This window comes from Symphalangus syndactylus, chromosome 13 (assembly GCF_028878055.3).
Source record: "Symphalangus syndactylus isolate Jambi chromosome 13, NHGRI_mSymSyn1-v2.1_pri, whole genome shotgun sequence".
Lineage (NCBI taxonomy): Eukaryota > Metazoa > Chordata > Mammalia > Primates > Hylobatidae > Symphalangus > Symphalangus syndactylus.
In genome coordinates, this window is record NC_072435.2 from 113,850,349 (window position 1) to 113,870,634 (window position 20,286).

Consider the following 20,286-nt stretch of genomic DNA (forward strand, 5'->3'; position numbering starts at 1 on the left):
ATTCCTCTGGCTGGGAACATTGAGGGTTTCCTAGCAGAGTAGCAGAAAGACTTAGGATGTGGGGTCAGACATGCGTGCCTTGGTGTTTCGGCCTGTAGAATGGGGACAATGCCTACCTCACAAGGGTACCAGTAGCATAAAGCAGATAAGTGAAAAGTGCCCAGTTTAATCTCCAACTAAGGAAGGCTGCATATATGGCAGTTCCCCTCAGCCACGCCCCCTTCCACCCAGTGGCACGGGACCCCCAGTAATGCTATCATACCTTCTGCTCAAGATGTGCTCTGCGCAGAGACACTCTCTGCTCTAGCTTCTGGAGCTCACGTTCATGTTGTGCCTCTGTTTGCATCTTGATTTTGCTCTGGTAGGCGTTGAGCAGCTCCATTTCCTGCTGGAGCTGTAGCCTCAAGGCCTGGCATTCTGCTTCTTGAGCCTCATCTAGCCGTAACTGCGGGCACAGAAGACACACACGGTCATGCACCCTTGCCTACAGCCCTTGGTGGCCTACAGCCCTTGGTGACTACTGGAAGAGGTTTCCTCATTTGGATTGAAATTGGTTGCCCCCTCAAAAACACAGATGCTCTGGGTACATTCAGAGTTAGGAATCAAAAACAGTCAAGTCTGCCCAATGAGCTACAATACCAAACACATTCTTTTCAGTATGACCTGAAACCACAGCAGCAGTCGTCAGGAAGGCTACACCTGTGGGCTTTGGAGGTAGGCTCCTGGGCTTGAATTATAGCTACACCAACCACTTGTGTGTGTTACACCTTGGCACATTACCTACCTCTCTAGATCTCATGTGTTTCATCCTCAAGAAAATAACAAGAATAGTTCCTATTGCCTGAGATTGGTGGGAGGATTAAATGAAAGAATTCATATAAAATCCTAGGCACAGTTCTCAATGCATTACAAGTGTTCAATAAATAGTAGTGGTTATCATTATTTTGGTTTCAACTGATCATGCCCTTATTTCAAGATCTTTAACCCTAAAATCATTTAGATATACTTAGCTCTAAAAAATTGATTCTAATTTCCATAAAACTTGAGGAATATACCACAGTACTGTTATGCTCCAAGTAGTAATGTTGGCACCTATTGTTGGCTATAAAAGTTACATTGCTAGCCAGCCAATCCAAAACTCCAAGTGGTTCAAAATCTCTTCCCTGGCTGGTGGCTCACCTGTGTTACCTCAGCGCTTTGGGAGGCCAGGGTGTGAAGATTGCTTGAGGCCTGGCATTCACTAGCCTGGGAAATATTGTGAGACCCCCATCTATACAAAGATTTTAAAAAAAATTAGCAGGCATGGTGGCATGTGCCTGTAGTCCCAGCTACTTTGGGAGGCTGAGGCAGAAGAATCTCTTGAACCCAGGAGTTCGAGGCTGCAGTGGGCTATGATCACACCACTGCACTCCAGCTTGGGAGACAGAGACTTTGTCTCATAAAAAAAAAATCTCTTCCCCACAGAGGGTAGGTAGGCTTGATAATTTTAAGAGGCATAACTGCTTTGAAGCAGTGCCCGAACTTTGTCTTATACAAGATACCCAGATCCTGTGTGGAGAATGAACCAAGTAGAAGTGCCAGCTTCTCAAAGCAGAGTGGAAGGTTTCGGACCATCAGCAGGACAGTGTTTAGGAATGATGACCCCTGGTCGCAGGCTTGCTTTGGTCCAATTTTGGCAGGCCCACAGTTTGGCTGAGAACTATGAGATTAGAACCCTTGGATCAGTCCATCTACCCTGAGCTTATCTGTGTTTCCATATTGACCACTTTTCCATGATACTTATTTTCCACCTTATGTACAATTTGTGACAATATACATATCTTGATTGAAAAATTATTTTGAAATGTTATATTAAAATAGTTTTAGATATTTGCATGTGTCTTCTTTTAGTACTTCTGGAGAAACATACTATAGAGATTAAAGGAACATAAAATAAATTATGTAATCATATTTCCAAGGTACCTTCTAAAAATTAATCCTAACCAGGTTTCATTAAAACCCTTAAAGAGGATGGATAGTTCTCATTTTCCCAGTAAGGAATGAAGGGATAAGAGACACTAGACACAATACATAGTCTTTGGCAGGAACAGACTCACAGGTAAATGTCAAAGGATTTACTGGCTCCCAGTGAGGGTTGTTATTGATTCCCTCTTGATACGGGAGGTTCCTTATCAGTAAAGGCAGTGAAAGTCCTGTTCTTTTCTATTTGTCTGCATTAGTTGCTGTAAGCCCCGGCTAAGTGGGTGAGAGGTTCATTCTATGGTCAATTTAGACCATCTAAACATCTAAACATCTTTAAACATTTAGAACATCTCCATTTCCTTTTATTTCTGGCATGCTATTATTATTATCAGTAACTGGTACCATTGTTCTGTACCAGCTCTGACTCTGACGGCCCAGTGCTAGAAATCAGAGGATAGTCCAGCATTTAGTTTTTATCACCCAAGGTTACACACATCAAATCCATTAAACAGTTGTTTTTTCGTGGTTTTTGAGACAGTCTTACTCAGTTGCCCAGGCTGAGTGCAGTGGTGTGATCTCAGCTCACTGCAACCTCCTTCTCCCAGGTTCAAGTGATTCTCCTGCCTCATCCTCCCGAGTAGCTGGGATTACAGGTAAGTGCCACCAGGCCCAGCTAATTTTTTGTATTTTTAGTAGAGATGGCGTTTCACCGTGTTGGCCAGGCTGGTCTCAAACTCCTGAACTCAGGTGATCTGCCTGCCTTGGCCTCCCAAAATACTGGGATTATAGGTGTGAGCCACCGTGCCCAGCTCCATTAAAAAGTTTTATAAGAGCATAGGTAAATATGTCTGTTCTTTACAGTGGCTTACACTGAAGAAAAAGATACGGTAAGAGGCAATATAATGTAGTAGCAGCCAAGCATATAGGAGCACAGGATTCCCCCCAAGATGGGTTCAAATCCTAGCTCCACCACTAATTAGCTATGTGACCTTCCCCCTTACCCCCAAGCCAGGGGTTGGCACACCACAGCCCATGGGCCAAATCTAACATGGTGCCTGGTTTTGTAAATATATATGTATTTTTTGAGATGGAGTCTCGCTCTGTCACCAGGCTGGAGTGCTGGGTGCGATCTCGGCTCACTGCAACCTCCGACTCCCTGGTTGAAGCAATTCTCCTGCCTCAGCCTCCTGAGTAGCTGGGATTACAGGCACGCGCCACCATGCCTAATTAATTTTTGTATTTTTAGCAGAGATAAGGTTTCACCAGATTGGCCAGGCTGGTCTCGAACTCCTGACCTCAGGTGATCCACCCGCCTCGGCCTCCCAAAGTGCTGGGATTACAGGCATGAGCCGCTTTGCCCAACCATAAATAAAGTTTTATGGGACACTGATAATACTCATTAATTTATGTTTTGTCTATGGCTGCATTTGTGCTACAATGGCAAAGCTGAGTAGCTGTGACAGAGACCCTGTGGTCCACAAAGCTAATTACTATCTGTCCCTTTACAGACAAAGTTTGCCAACTCCTGTCCTAAGCAAGTAGCTTTACTTCAGTGAACTTCAGTTTCCTCACAGGTAAATTAGGGTCAAAACAGTAACTACTTCAAAGGGGTTTCACAAAAATGAAATGAAATAACACTTACGAGATATTTAACATTGTACTTGCCACATGGTAAGTAGTCAGTAAAGGATACTGTAATGATCACACACTTATCTCCTCCCTGTCTCAGAAGAAAGGGCATTTCTCTCCTTTTATTCAAGGGTAATCATTGACCTATATTTCTGATCCTGTTCTCTCTCATCTTATTTATTTTTTTTAAGAGTCCCAGTCTTGTTCTGTTGCCCAGGCTGGAGTGCAGTGGTGTGATCATAGCTCACTGCAGCCTTGAACTCCTGGGCTTGAGTGATCCTCCTGCTTCAGCCTCCCAAGTCACTGGGACTACAGGCATGTGCCACCATGCCTGGCTAATTTTTGTATTTTTTGTAGAGACAGGGTCTTGCTATGTTGCCCAGGCTGGTCAAGAATTCTTGGCCTCAAGTGACCCTTCCCACAAAGTGCTGGGATTACAGGCATGAGCCACCGTGCCTGGTCTCTCCCATTTTATATAACAAACATTCATTGAACTCTTGTTGTATGCCACACATTGTTGCAGAGGCTGAGCATATAAAGATTAACAAAACAAAAACCCTATCAACCTCTATGTCTCTATCAACTTCTTCCTTTTCTTTGCCTTTCACCTCTCTCTGCACTCCTTTCCTCGCACTCATTCTGACCGTAACCCTCTACTTCTACTGCTCACATTAAGGTGACCCATGATGGTCTGGAAGTGGCCCATTACCTGACCTTCCAGCAGCATTTGGTATTGCCGACTGCCCCTTCCTTCTTGAAATCTTTGTCTTCTGAGATACCACAACTTCTTGGTTTTTGTCTTCCCTCTCTGACTATTCCCTTTCCAGTATCTACCTGGCCCTTAATGTGGGTGTTCCTAAGGGCTTTGTCCTGGGCCCTCTTCTTCCTCTAACCACTCTTCCTAAGAATCTCATCTATTTCAAAAGCTTCAATTACCGTCTACATATGTGCAAATGACTCCCACACTAAACCTCTATTTCAGACTTTCCTTCTGAGGTCCAGACGAGCTCCTCTAGTCTACCAGAGACATCCTCCTCTGGATGTTTCCCAGGCTCTCAGGCTCCACACAGCCAACACATCACCTTTGCCTTCCCACGCCCCAATCTGTTCCACTTCCTTTTTTACCATATAGGTAAATATAGGTAGACCAACATCTACTGTTTTGTTTTTGTTTTTTTTTTTGAGACGGAGTCTCACTCTGTCGCCCAGGCTGGAGTGCAGTGGTGTGATCTCGGCTCACTGCAACCTCTGCTGCCTCCTGGGTCCAAGCGATTCTCCTGCCTCAGTCTCCCAAGTAGCTGGGATTATACAAGTGTGTGCCACCAAGCCCGATGAATTTTTGTATTTTTAGTAGAGACAGGGTTTCGCCACATTGGCCAGGCTGGTCTCGAACTCCTGACCTCAGGTGATCTGCCCACCTTGGCCTCCCAAAGTGCGAGGATTACAGGCGTGAGCCACCATGCCTGGCCCATCATCTACTGTTTTGTTCAAACCAGAGACTGGAAGTCATCCTGAACACTGGACTCTCCACATTCAACCTGTCATTAAGTACTCTCAATTCTACCTCCCACCAAATTTAGTAACTTCCCCCTTCATCCCGACTGCCCCTTTTCTAGTCTAGCTACCACTCCCTCATACCCCGGGTAAAAGTAACTTCACAAATCATCTCCTAATATCCATTCTTCCTATCTCCCAGGCCATTCTCCATGTCACCAGAGTGATGGTTCAAAAACACAAATCTGATGTCACACCCTGCTTAATACCCTCCAGTGGCTTTTCATTGTTTCGGATAAAGACAAAAATTTTTAATAAAGCCTGAAAGCCCCTACGTGACCCAGCCTGTTTACCCCTCCAGTCTTGTTCTCATGTTAGTCCTCTCCTAGTTCCCTACATCCGAAACATAATAGATTTCTGTGAATTCCTCCGAAGTGCCACTGCCTTCCCCACGTTCACACATGTATTCCTCATGTGTAGGTTCCTCAGCCTACATAGCCATTGTGCCAGGGAGGCCTCTCCTGACTCTCCAGACCAGGCGAGCTCTCCTGTTTTATTCTCTGTTGGCACCTTGCTCTTGCTCTGCCATTACACGGAGTAGACTTTTCCAATGTCTGTTTCCTCCATGCTTCCATAAACTCCATGAAGATGTAATCCATGACTGTCTTATCCACCACAGTATCTCCAGATGCCTGGTACATCATGTAGGCACTCAATGAATACTTGCTGGATGGATGAATAGATGAATGCACTAGCTCCCATCCTCGGCCTAAGAACATGCATGCTTAAGCATCTCCCAACTAACAGAAGTATTCCTTCAACTATTTTCTCCTTTTGCTACAGATCTTGTTCTCTTTTCCTTCATTCATGAGGATCTGGGAAAAGCAGTCTCACTTACCATTTGGATTCACTTTATAATCCCTCATTCAATGCTCTATAATGTCTCCCAGTCCCACCACTCCACTGATTGTCCAAGACAAGCAATGGACGAATCCAGTGCTAGGTCCAATGAACACCTCAAAGTTTATTCTTCTAATTAATCTCTGCAACATGTGATGCTGTCAGAAACTCCTGCTCTGGCTCCTGTGACATGCTGTCTTCGGGTTCCCTTCCTGTGTTGTGTCTCTGATTATTCATTTTTGTTCTACTTCTACTCAGCCCTCAAATGTTGATGTCTACCAGACCCTGTCCTTAGTTCTTTCCTCTCTAAGAGTACCTCCCTTCCCCAGCAGATCTCATCCATTCCTACCAGCCACAAGTGCACCTATATAACAATGAAGTCTAGGTTTCTGCCTTTAATCTTGACATCCCTCCTAAACAGCAGTTTTCCATTATCTGTACCTCTCTACCTGGTCACCCACAAAACTCAGATACCATGTCTACAACTTAGTCAATTATCCTTGCAGGCATCCAAACTCACTCTTTTATTGTTCCAGCTTGGTAAGATAATGACCTATTCTACTCTGTTGTCAAACCTCTCAAATTGGTCACTAAGTTATTTCTATTCTCGCCTCCTAAATATTTCTTAAAACCTTCCCCACTTCTCTCCACCTCTATTAGCATGTTCTCTCATCATCTTTCTCCTGAACTATTATAATGGCTTCCTAACAGGTCTCTTTACCTATATTTGCCACATTTCTGCTAATATCTTTCTGTAACACAAATCTGATCCAGTTATGCTTTCCTTCTTAAAACACGGTTCAACAGCTCTCCATTGCTTACAAAATAATATCCAAACTCCTGGCTTCTGAGGCTCTGACCCTATCTTCCCGCTTTCCCTCAACAAGCATCCTATACTCTTGCCATAGCAATCACTCATTGTTTCTCAAATGTGCCATCCTCTTTCAGGCCTCTGAGTCTTTGCATATACTGTATCCTCTGTCAGGAATAACTTTTTCTCTTATGCCTATTTGGTAAACTATTACTCTTTAAGACTCATCTCCTTGGGAAATCTTCACCGAGTTACCAGGCAAGCTCCCATCCCAAGCTCCCTTTATGACCTCTCCATTCTGGGTTCCTGCAATCTTCCTCCTTGAACTTTGGGCTCACACCAAAGTTCTTTCTGTCTCCATATACTTTCCTCTGTTTGAACCTTTGCCTATGTAGGTCCCAGTTTCAAGGAATCAGTTTATGTCAATGAATTCCTTAAAGTTTCTTGGCTCCCTCTGGGAAGATTTCCCTAGACCAGCTTAGTTAGTCCTACTTGTTCTCCCCTAACCCCCAGTACCTCCCATTTCAAATCTCTTGCTTTTTTTTTTTTTCAGACAGAGTCTTGCTCTGTCACCCAGGCTGGAGTGCAGTGGTGCGATCTCGGCTCACTGCAACCTCCGCCTCCCGGGTTCAAGTGATTTTCCTGCCTCAGCCTCCTGAGTAGCTGGGACTACAGGTGCCTGCCACCACGCCCGGCTAATTTTTGTATTTTTTGTAGAGATGGGGTTTCACCATGTTGGTCAGCCTGGTTTCGAACTCCTGACCTTGTGATCCACCTGCCTCGGCCTCCCAAAATGCTGGGATTACAGGCGTGAGCCACCGCGCCCGGCCCCACTTACCATGTTTTACTATTACTGCTTAATTATCTGACCACCTGGCTTGACTGACAAATTGTCTGTCTAGCTCATCCTCCATCTCTGAGTCCAGCAGAGTGCTGAACATTGATGCTTAATAAAAGTTTATTGCATGAGTGTGTCTGTGTATCTGTCTTCCTCACTTGACTGTGGGCTCCCTAAGGGCAGGGACTGTCTTATTCATTTGTGCCTGATATTAGTTGGGGGGAGGGCAGTCAGTAAAATCTTTGATAAATGAACACATGGTATCATATGTGGTATCTATCACATTTATCACATTTGCCCTCAAAATCCCTATGTGCCACAGGTCTGATGTGGCATGTCACTCGTTGAGTTCCATCTTATAAGGCACTCCGGCAAGTATCCACATTGGCTTGGCTTTATTCAGCGTCGTCCTTTCCTCAGTCCTTTGGGCAGAAAAACATCAATATCCTAAATTTGTGCAAGAATCATCTTGGGAACAACAGGCTGGATCTTGGATTTTCTTGATTCCCAAAGCTCTCGAAGCCGTGGCACCAAACCTAACCACTTACCGCTTGAGAGGCCATCATTTCATTTATACTCTGTTCATACTGCTCTGCCAAAATGGCAAGTTTTCTTGTCTGCTCATCTTTCAGTGTCTTTAAGATTGTTTTGTGCTCATTCTTTGGAGTAACTTCCAACTGGTGATTCTTGAGTGCTTTATACTGTTTGGTCTGTACTTTGCAAGTGTCCTGAAACTGTTTTTTAATTTGCATTTCCATGGCCTGGGTAGAAAAAGTGACAAAGGAAAAATAAAGGCACATCAGTAAATACAGAAAGCCTTCTACCATAATGATATAATACAAGTTCTGAGAGCATCTGTTTTTGGGTGCAGTGACCCACACTGCTAATCAATAAAAATCAAGCAGTATGTATGACACAGACAAAAGTTAATGCTACCTATACTTTCGGTTTTATATTGAATGACTATGAGTAATTTTGAATTTACAAATGGCTTCAAAGAAAATAAGGACTGTTGCAAGGGGATGACAACTCTAAGCAGATTGAGCGATATTCTGAAGCTTAGCTTGTTGGAAGAGTGGCAACTCTTTTCATGCTTTCCTAGTCAGACACTTCAGTGTCTTCCATTGTTCATTGTTTTTTCCCTTTTTTTTTTTTTTGTTTTTGTGTTTCACCCTGTTTCCAAGTGAGACAGGGATAGCATTATATAAGCCAGCTCTCACTGCTCTGGTTTATAGCAATTTCTTATCAACTCCATAAAGGAGAGCATACGGATAGTACCTCATATCCTAATCTATTTCTACTGGATTTCAGCGTAAACTGAAAGAGAAAAGTGATTTAGAATTTTTTTCCCCATTAAGAGGTTGTGCTTGCATGTAGCAATATCAAATATGCATTTGGGCAAAGAGAAGGTAGAGTATATTATTTTAAGCCCAGAAGGCATTCCATCAGGTTATCCCATAGTCATGTGTGCACTTCACGAACACTCTGAGGACTTACGGTGATAGAAATCACTGCTTAGCTTAGGATTTGACAGAAGAGACGCACAGCCAGTGTGATCGAGGTTGGCCTCATATCTGTGGCAACACTGACAACGTCCTCCCAGATATATAGCAATGGCTTAGTACATGGAGCTTGTTAATTAGCAGTCAGCTAAAATTAGCTGGAGGCAGTGAGGGCCACAGGAGTTCCTCCACATCTCTGCATCTCTAGTGCAGAAGTGGTAAATGCCTGGCACTTGTAGATTCATTCCTGATGACCATGACAGACATCACTAATAAATGACACTCTTTCCTCCTAAGCTTGCATGTGGCTTTAGAGTCTTTCCCAATATAGCAGTGCTCAAAGTACCTAACACCAATAGAACTTCCTTATTTCCTGGGATTAGAACCATAAACTGCTACTAGTCCAGTTTTGAAGAGGGCAGGTCATGAAGTGCTCAGAGAAATCCATACTGCATATGATGACAAATTGATAGATAATGTAGTATAATAATAGTTTCCAAACCAGCTTGCCCAACATCTCCTTTTCAGGAGCTTAAATATAGACTCTCTGTTTTACAACTGGAGATTCTGATACAATAGATGTGGGGCACAGAAATTTGTGATTCTGAAAAGTTGCTCAGGTGACTCTGACACTTCAGGTAAAGAAACCACTGATCTGGTCCAACACTGTCCAGAAGCACAAATCTTACCTTTAAGTTTTTTGGCTGTTGCCGAAGTTCCATGACATGCTTTCTGTGCAGTTCCCTTTCTCGCCTCTTATTGTACTCCAGCTGGTTTTCCAGTTCAGTCTGGTGCTGTAAACGGATCAGATCCATGCGTAGCTTCTGTAACGTGTGCAGCTGCCTGTACTCTAGCTCTCGGGTGGACTCGTCGTGCCGGATTAGCATGGCATGCTCCATCTCCTTCTGGGTCCTCTTTTTATTTAGTTCCTGCGTCCAGGAACAAAAGATAAATGGAGACAGGTGAATGGAGATGAACTGGAAGGAATGCACAACTAAGTGAGGGAGGGCAAGGAATGGCACTGCTAACCATCTCTTAATTAAACCCATTAGTGTTTGGCAGCAGGACTTAATGAGATTAAGTTAACAATCTCTCCAGGTTTAGTTTCTGTTCCTGGGTCCACCACTTACAAAATGGGCAACTTCACAGCAATCACTACTGCACTATCTGTAAAATGGGATTAATTCTACCTGACTCCCTCTTACCTCACAGAGCTGCTGTGAACCTTAGTTAGGTGATGTGCTATGCATAGGTCTACATAAATGTTTCTTCAGTGAAGCTAGTGGTCCTACACCCTGACTGCCCATAAAAATCATGTGAGGAAACTTTTCAAACATAAGATGCATGAATCTCACAGGGTGAAATTCTTATAACTGTCTGGGGTGGGAGCCTGATGTCAGTATTGGGAAGAGTTCCCCAGGTGGTGCCAATAAGCAATCAAGATTGAGAATTAAACTGATAATATCTGCAATGTTCTTAGCTTTCTGGGAAATACTCTGTTTTTGCAGGAATCAGAAGTAGGCCAATTATCTATTTTTTAAAATCTCAGAGTTCAAGGCATGTTGGGGGAAAAAAAGAACAGATGAGATCTCTCCCCTTTCATCTTCCGCATTACAGTCTGTTTGATCATTTATAGATCTATTCACTCTGTTCTTTTCCTTCTACTCATGTCTTTCTTCCTTTTCTTTCTTTCTTTGGTGTTGAAGGAGGAAAGGAAAGCAAACTAGAAAAAAGGGGGAAGTTGGGTGAAATATTTTCATTCCTCAATTGAAGAATATTTCCTAAATAGCACTATATATGAAGATCTGAACAATGTGCTCTCAGTACATAAAAATATTTATTAAACCATGACTTCTGTCCTCATCTCACTGACACTCCAATAGGGAAGTGCACTAGACATTTATTGAAGTATATGCTCTGCTCAAAGCTCACTGAATCAGATTTAGATACGTGGCCCAACCTGGGTCAATTTATTTTCTCTACTCCGAATTTGGAATTGATATTCAGAACCAGTTAATCTCTATGTGTGGCTGGAATTAAGGCATATAAAAACCACATATGTGGGGTTGGGTGTGGTGGCTCACTCCTGTAATCTCAGCACTTTGGAAGGCCGAGGCGGGTGGATCACCAGGTGAGGAGACCGAGACCATCCTGGCTAACACGGTGAAACCCCGTCTTTACTAAAAATACAAAAAAATTAGCCGGGTGTGGTGGCGGGCACCTGTAGTCCCAGCTACTCGGGAGGCTGAGGCAGAAGAATGGTTTGAACCTGGGAGGTGGAGCTTGCAGTGAGCCGGGATCGCGCCACTGCACTCCAGCCTGGACAACAGAGCGAGACTCCGTCTCAAAAAAAAAAAAAACACGTATGTGGTAGTCATCTGCTGCTATGAGGCCTGAGGATTAGAGAAAGCTGGGCTTCAGACCAAGAAGAAAGGAAAAGAAAGAAGTACAGGGAATATACTGATGCCTAAGTTACTTACTGCTTCTGAGCCCTCCAGTAGGTCTAGCTGTATTACTGCTATTCGATTTTATAAGACATTCCCATATTTCTATAGTAATTTCCCTGGTTTTGGCTTAAGCTAGCTCAAATAAATTTCAGTTAACATGCAAACAAAAAAATCTTAATTAATACAGGGACATACTTTTTTTTTGGGTGGGGGGTGGGGGTAGAGATGGGGTCTATGTTGCCCAGGTTGTTCTCGAACTCCTGGACTCAAGTGATCCTCCCATCTCAACCTCCCAAAATGCTGGGATTATAGGCATGAGCCACCCCACCATGCCCAGCCAGGAAATAAGTTTTATGTGCAAATTAAAAAAAAAAAAAGAGAGAGCAAGGTTGGATAAGGGATGAATGCTATAAAGGGGGTAAAGATTTGATGCTGTAAGATTTCTGAAAAGGGTGGTATTATTATTACTATTTCTTTTGGAGACAGAGTTTTGCTCTTGTTGCCCAGGCTGGAGTGCAATGGTGAGACTTCGGCTCACAGCAACCTCCGCCTCCCAGGTTCAAGCAATTCTCCTGCTTCAACCTCCAGAGTAGCTGGGACTACAGGCACATGCCACCATGCCTGGCTAACTTTTGTATTTTTAGTAGAGATGGAGTTTCTCCATGTTGGTCAGGCTGGTCTCGAACTCCCGAACTCAGGTGATCCACCCACCTTGGCCTCTCAAAGTGCTAGGATTACAGGTGTGAGCCACCATGCCCGACCTAGCAGTATTACTATTCAGAAGGTCAAGGAGCCGGGTGCGTTGGCTCACGCCTGTAATCCCAGCACTTTGGGAAGCCGAGGAGGGTGGATCACGAGGTCAGGAGATCGAGACCATCCTGGCTAACAAGGTGAAACCCCATCTCCACTTAAAAATACAAAAAAAAAAAAAAAAAAATTAGCCAGGTGTGGTGGCGGGCGCCTGTAGTCCCAGCTACTTGGGAGGCTGAGGCAGGAGAATGGCGTGAACCTGGGAGGCAGAGCTTGCAGGGAGCCGAGATCGCACCACTGCACTCCAGCCCGGGGGACAGAGCAAGACTCCGTCTCAAAAAAAACAAAAAAAACCCAACAAAACAAACAAACAAAAAGAAGGTCAAGGAAAGGAGAAAGCTTTTGAGCTGTACTTTATTTATATTTATTTATTAAATTTTTGAGACGGAGTTTCTACTTTGTTGCCCAGTCTGGAGTGTAATGGTGCGATCGTGGCTCATTGCAACCTCTGCCTCCAGGGTTCAAGCAATTCTCCCGCCTACCTCCCGAGTAGCTGGGACTACAGGTGCCCACCATCATGCCGGGCTAATTTTTGTATTTTTAGTATAGATGGGGTTTCACCATGTTGGCCAGGCTGTTCTCAAACTCCTGACCGCAGGTGATCCAGCCGCCTCCGCCATTCAAAGTGCTGGGACTACAGGCGTGAGCCACCATGCCCCAGCCTCAGCTGTACTTTAAATTAGAACAATAGAGGGCCTCTCTTCTCTGATGACATCCACTATAGCAGAAAATGTAAATTATTTATTTTAATGGATACATCGATAACATTTTTATACTGGCGTGGTTGGAAATATCTTGCACACTTGGGCTCCCTATTGATTGAAGAGAAATCCTTTTAATAGCACAGCATCTAGTACTAGAGCACAGTCACTAATCATTCACTTATTCATTCAACAAGTAGTTACTGAGCACCTACTATGTGCTGGGCACTGTTGTAGGAACTAGGGATAAAACAGTGAACATGTACACCCCCTCAGGGACCTTATAAGGACAAAAAACCCAAAGTATAAATACAATTTAAATTTGTTTTAAGGAATAAAAAATAAGCCCCTAGAGTTATCTCTCTCATCTCCTCTTGTTTTCCTTTATTTTTCCTCTTTACCTAGACCATCAAATTTCTTTTTTACAAAGCAGTAACTGGCCCCTAGGTGGCACCAAAGGACGGAGAGCCCTTCCCACAGATGAACGCTCTCCCAGGCCAAGGAAAGCCCTTTAAATGAGGGCTTTAATTGAGGTCCAGGAGTTCCAATACCGGGCATTTATTCATCCCATGCTTTCCTAAATTGAGAAATGCAAACTGAGTCTGAGTTGCTAAGAGCTCTGAAACTCATGGGCTCTTGACATAAAGCAAAAGACACAAAGCAAGCAAACACCTTCAGAAGAAATCAAGTGCTTCTCTTCATGCTTAATGAAATGCTTCACGATATTGTCCACAGAATACCTACATCTGAATTACCTGCGTTATAAGGGACTAGTCTGTATAACAAGCTATGCAGCTAATTCTGATATATATGAAAGTTTGGGCCAGGCGTGGTGGCTCGTGCCTGTAATCCCAGCACTTTGGGAGGCCGAGGTGGGCGGATCATGAGGTCAGGAGATCGAGACCATCCTGGCTAACACAGTGAAACCCCATCTCTATTAAAAATACAAAAAATTAGCTGGGCGTGGTGGTGGGCACCTGTAGTCCCAGCTACTCGGGAGGCTGAGGCAGGAGAATGGCGTGAACTCGGGAGGCGGAGCTTGCAGTGAGCCGAGATGGTACCACTGCACTCCAGCCTGGGCGACAGAGCAAGACTCCGCCTCAAAAAAAAAAAAAAAAAAAAAAAAAGAAAGTTTGAGAATCAATGGAAAAGTGCTAAGGGTGTGAGTCAGTTTCAGCTCCTCTATAAGTCTTATGTATGGCTTGGGGCAAGTCTCTTAATTTATATTTCAGGTGTAAAATGAGGATAGCAGTACGCATTGTGAACTATCGTAGTTGTAAAGATAAAATGAAAGACCATAAGAAAGTGTTTCAGAATACATAAATACGTCATTATTTTTCTCTATTCAGAAGGGAATATGTGGCATATAATATCTTAAATCTAGTTTTTATAAACTATTAGAAGAGTAAGAAAAACATGATACTGAAATGGCTTTTCTGTTACAAGTTGTTCCCTTCACCTTTAATGTGTACATCTGAGTTGCTGAGGTGTAAGATGGTAAGCTACCTTTAATATTTGAGACATGGGGGAAAAATTATTCACCTTATTATGAGGCCAGTGCTGTGCCTACATAATAATGTATCATGTGCTTTCCATTTTTGAAAGTTATTCCATACATCTCATTCAATCCAAATTGCCACCCTATGAGGTGGTAAGACTGTAAGGATTTCCCCCTTTTATATGTGTTAGTAGGCATTTGGGAGTTGAAGGACTAACATAAAGTTATACAACTTCTATAAAGAGAACTGAGGCTAAAACTCATGTATTTAGCTTCTCAGCATTTTCCATTACAAATGTTCTAATAAATGAGGCCAGGCGCGGTGGCTCATGCCTATAATCCCAGCACTATGGGAGGCCAAGGCAGGTGGATCAGCTGAGGTCAGGAGTTTGAGATCAGCCTGGCCAACATGGTTAAACCCTGTCTCTACTAAAAATACAAAATTAGCCAGGTGTGGTGGCACATGCCTGTAATCCCAGCTACTTGAGAGGCTGAGGCAGGAGAATCACTTGAACTCGGGAGGCGGAGGTTGCAGTGAGCTGAGACTGTGCCATTGCATTCCAGCCTGGGCAACAAGAGCGAAACTCCGTCTCAAAAAAAAAGTTCTAATAAATGGCATACTTTCCTGTTTTATACTTTTTCAGTCTGTGATAAAATATTTTGAAGAATTCTGCTCTAGCTAGACATGATACAATGGTTACTTTATTTGTACAAATGACACAATATACACACTAGAGCCACATCATGTGCACCTTTAGCTTATACAAATTTAACAAAATGAGCTAAGCAAAACTAAAAAATCAATTTTAATGGTACAGGTCATTCTGCCCACCCATGTACTCAATGTATGTGTGTGTGTATGTGTATATATATGTGTATACACATACACACATATATGTATAGGCCCTGGAGGGAGTGTGAGATAAGATACATGCAGCTTCCTTTCCCTCAATGTCCAGTGTGTTTCAAGCATTCTAACTTCCAATGGAAGTAGTATTGACTTCTTTAAAAGCAGCTGATTTCACTCATGCCAAATTTTTATGCTCAGGCTCACTGAGGTTGAGTAAAAACGAGAATTCTAACTTTTAAATAGAGATGCTGTCAGCCTATGATATTTAATGCCTTCTTAGTTTCAGTTCTTAGTTTCAACACTGGTCAGAAAATGCTGAGTGTCTGTGTGTGCTGGTGACAGAGAAAGAGGCTCAACCCAGTTTCAGTGATCCTCTTAAGTGTTTTCACTAATTAAAAGGATTGCTAATACTGAATCTCTTAGGCAAAGACACAGGAAACCAGGCATTCTTATGCTTTGCTGGTGGGAGTATAAACTCCTTTAGAGGGCAATTTGGCAATATTTATTTTAAAAATTTAGATGTATGCATTCTTTGACCCAGGAATTCCACTTCTGAAAATATATCCCCCAAAATACTTGTTTACATGTAAAAATATCTACATACAAAAATGTTCTTATATTATTAATAATACTATAAAACTTCAACAAAATGCCCACTGAGAAGTGTCTCATTAAATAAATGATATTGAGGCCATACAACAAAATACTATTAGATGAAAAAGAATGAAGCAGAGCTGTACATGCTGGAAGGTAAATGGAAAAAAGAGTTACAAAACAGTAGAGTGGACATCTGTTACTTTTTGTAAGCTCAGCATCCATTTTTCCTGCTTCTCTTTATAGGCTCTTTTTTTTTTTCCTTTTTTTGCAAAATGACTCCCCCTTATCTGGAATCAGAGAGAGTGTTGAATAAGGCGCAGGCACATGACCCAATCAAGTTCTATCTCTCCTAGGAATTTTAATCTTGAACAGAAACAATACAAAGACAAAAAGTGGTTGGAGGAGGTACATCGAAATGGCAGTGCCTGGAGAACTGCACATGAGCCCTTGCTCTCTGTGTCATGGAAGTTGCTTTACCAGCGTGACTCTTCGTGTTTTCCAGCTCGGTTCTTCAGCTCTGTACCTACCTCATATCCTTCCAATAAATTCCTTTCCAGGCTTAAGTCAGCCAGAGTTTATTTCTATTGCTTGCAAATCAAATAACCCTACTGATACAGAAGTAATCTCATTTTTGTAAAGTCGTGTATAATATAGCTGTACATATGTATATAGAAAAAAACCTAGAAACATATATGCCAAATTAATGGAGACTGTTTGAGGGTAGAGATTGGGTGGAATGGGATTATCGAAAAGGTGAAAATGGGCTGATGCTGGTCAAATGGTAGAAAGTTCCAGTTATGCAAGATGAATAATTACTGGAGCTCTAATGCACTCACTGCATGGTGATGATAGTTAACAATGTTGTATTGCATGCTTATAATTTGCTAAGAGGACAATTCCTAAATTAAATCTCCCTACTCATCCCCATGCACACATGCACACAAATGTAACTATGTAGAGGTAATGGATGTGTTAGTTGGCTTTCATGTGGTGATTATTTCACAATGTATACATATATCAAAACGTCAAGTTGTATACCTTAAATACATACAATTTTTATATGTTGATATCTCAATAAAGCTGTTAAAAAGAACTTTCACTACTTAGCTTTATGTTTTTCTGTTTCTGTCTATTTTCAATGCTCTTGAGTTACTTTTGTAAATAAAAAAGCTTTGAACATTTTCATGAAGGTGGGCTCTGGAATAAGACTAAACAAAAGAAAATCTAGACTTTTAAGAAAAATACTCTTACAGAGTTATTCTTTGTTCAACTGGCTAGAACCTAATACTAATGAAGTCACCAATATAGTTTCTATCATTTTTGGGGAGTAATTATCTTCTGTAACTTTTATTGACATGAATTGTCCCCTTAGCCTCAGACTTCCTCCAAATATCTATTATTAGAATAACAATAAATGTTACATGAAAAGACTCCCAAATGACTTATTTCCAATTGGCCATTAGCCTTTTTCATTTTGATTTTTTGACGTCTGACAAACTCAAAATGTGCAGTACTGAATCAGCTTCTTTATTTTTTTATTTATTTATATTTTTTTGAGACAGAGTTTCACTCTTGTTGCCCAGGCTAGAGTGCAATGGCGCAATCTCGGCTCACTGCAACGTCTGCCTCCTAGGTTCAAGTGATTCTCCCTCCTCAGCCTCCCAAGTAGCTGGGATTACAGGCACCCACCACCACACTCAGCTAATTTTTGTATTTTTAGTAGAGACAGGGTTTCACCATGTTAGCCAGGCTGGTCTCAAACTCCTGATCTCAGGTGATCCACCTGCCTTGGCCTCCCAAAGTGCTGGGATTACAGGTGTGAGCCACCATGCCCACCCCCCACCCCCCCCCCTCCTTTTTTTTAAAAGACAATCTCACTCTGTTGCCAAGGTTGGAACTCAATGGCATGATCTCAACTTACAGCAAGCTCTGCCTCCTGGGTTCAAGCCATCCTCCCAACTCAGCCTCCCGAGTAGCTGGGATTACAGGTGCCCACCACCACGCCTGGCTAATTTTTGTATTTTTAGTAGAGATGGGGTTTCACCATGTTGGCCAGACTGGTCTCGAACTCCTGACCTCAAGTGATCCGCTTGCCTCAGCTTCCCAAAGTGCTGGGATTATAGGTATGAGCCAGCATGCCTAACCTGAGTCAGCTTCTTACCAAAACCTCTCTCTAATCTCTTCTCTGTTTCTACCACATCTTCATTTCCCCTAGTGTTAAGCCCTAGAAATAATTTTGATTCTGTCTTCATCTTTTCTCTCATATCTTAGTATATGTCAAGTCCTGTTTACTTTAAGCTTCAAATTGTGTTTTGAATCTACTGCTCTGACAGCCACTACCACCAGCCTTGTCCATACCCTATTTCCTGCTTCTAGTCTCTTCTGTCTAATCCTGTGTTTCTCAAGCAGTTTTTTTTTTTTTTTCATCATTGCCGCTATAAGGAGCCTTTTTAGGCTTTTTCTCCCTTAATTATCCCCATCACTGAAATATTAATACCACAGATAGACTGTGTATCTGTTTATGCACTGTGGTCCTTTGAAGCTGTAATAATATCTAAGTCACCCCACCTCAACAAGAACCCACTTTCACCCAATGGGGGCATTATCACCCCCATGGAGAATCTATGTTCAAATCATTCTGTGTATTACTGTGAACCTGGGCTAATCTCTTTAAAGTACAATTTTAACCATATCACTGCCCTTCTCAAAAACGTTCAGCAGGCTGGATGTGGTGGCTCATGCCTGTAATCCCCACACTTTGGGAGGCTGAGGCAGGCAGGTCACTTGAGCTCAGGAGTTTGAGACTAACCTGGACAACATGGTAAACCCCCCACCTCTACTAAAAATATAAAAATTAACCGGGTGTGGTGGTGTGTGCCTGTAATCCCAGCTACCTGGGGGGCTGAAGTGGGAGGATTGCTTGAACCTGGGAGGCGGAGGTTGCAGTGAGCTGAGATTGCGCCACTGTACTCCAGCCTGGGCAACAGAGCGAGATTCTGTCTCCAAAAAAATATGTTCAGCAGCTCGCAGCTCTCCCTCTTCCAATAAGACAGCATGCATAAACAGCCCGAGCCTGGCCTACATGTGTTCAATACATTTTAGTTTGCTTCACCCTTTTTCCTTCTCATTTCAATGCAGCTCTCTAACAAGGTTCTATCAATTCACTTTTGTATTAACTGTGCTGGAAGGTGCTTGTTTCCCTCATATAGGCTAACACTGGGCTTTTCTCAGACTTTGATATTGTTACCACTGTGCTAGATCATTTATAAAGTTTTCTCTGCTTATGCCAGGTCACAATGATTTTCTGTTGAACACAGTATTCCGTATTCCTCATCTCAGTGAATGCCAGCATATCCACCCAACCTCCCAAATTAGAAACTTGGAAGTCACTTTTGACTTCCTCTTCTGAAATTCCCATATCTATTTGGTCAGGATTAACTATCAGTTCTGAGTAAGAAATGTCACTCAGATCTAATTGACTCTATCCCCACAGGCTCTTCCAGGTTAGAACTGGAGAAAGAGCATCCTGGCTGACCTCACTGCACTTTGCTTTTCATGACTTCCACCTCTGTTTCATACTGAAGCACTAATTCTCTTTTTTTCTTTTTTTCTTTTTTTTTTTTGAGATAAGTCTCACTCTATCACCCAGGCTGGAGTGCAGTGGCACGATCCTGGCTCACTGTAACCTCTGCCTCCTAGGCTCAAGTGATTCTCCTGCCTCAGCCTCCTGAGTAGCTGGGATTATAGGCATGTGCCACCATGCCCAGCTAATTTTTGTATTTTTAGTAGAGATGGGGTTTCACCATGTTGGCCAGGTTGGTCTCAAACTCCTGACCTCAAGTGATCCTTCTGCCTTGGCCTCCCAAAGTGCTGGGATTACAGGCATGAACCACCATGCCTGGCTGATGCACTAATTCTTCAAAATAAAGAAATGCCTCATCGTGTCATTACCCTGCTTAAAAATCTCTCATGGCCACTGCCTTCAGGCTAAAAGTCAAATGCCTTGCCTTAAACAAGGGTCTCTACATTCTGCTTCCAACTAATATTGTTCTGCCCGCCACTCTATATACACAGAACTCTGGTCACACTCATCTTTTCATCAATAGCAGAGTCATCTAAGCCCTCACATGATTGTATGCCAATGGTACTTTATTTCTATGTCTAATATGTCACCTAACATATTGTATTGTAATTAGTCTGTTACATGTTTTTTTTTGCTCTTAGACTCATAGCCATTTGAAGGCAGG

The 20,286-nt window shown here is 42.7% G+C and overlaps 1 protein-coding gene across 12 annotated transcripts in view; it reads right to left on the bottom strand.

The window, feature by feature from the left end:
* TAOK3 (TAO kinase 3) overlaps nucleotides 1–20,286 on the bottom strand; it is a 229,242-nt gene that overhangs the window by 2,140 nt on the left and 206,816 nt on the right. For all 12 annotated transcript variants that reach the window (XM_055235583.2, XM_055235581.2, XM_055235584.2 and 9 more), the window contains 3 exons: nucleotides 9,826–10,065; nucleotides 8,183–8,395; nucleotides 263–445 (listed from right to left, as the gene is read on the bottom strand). In XM_055235583.2, the coding sequence (XP_055091558.1) occupies nucleotides 263–445; nucleotides 8,183–8,395; nucleotides 9,826–10,065 (636 nt within the window). The remainder of the gene's footprint in view (nucleotides 1–262; nucleotides 446–8,182; nucleotides 8,396–9,825; nucleotides 10,066–20,286) is intronic.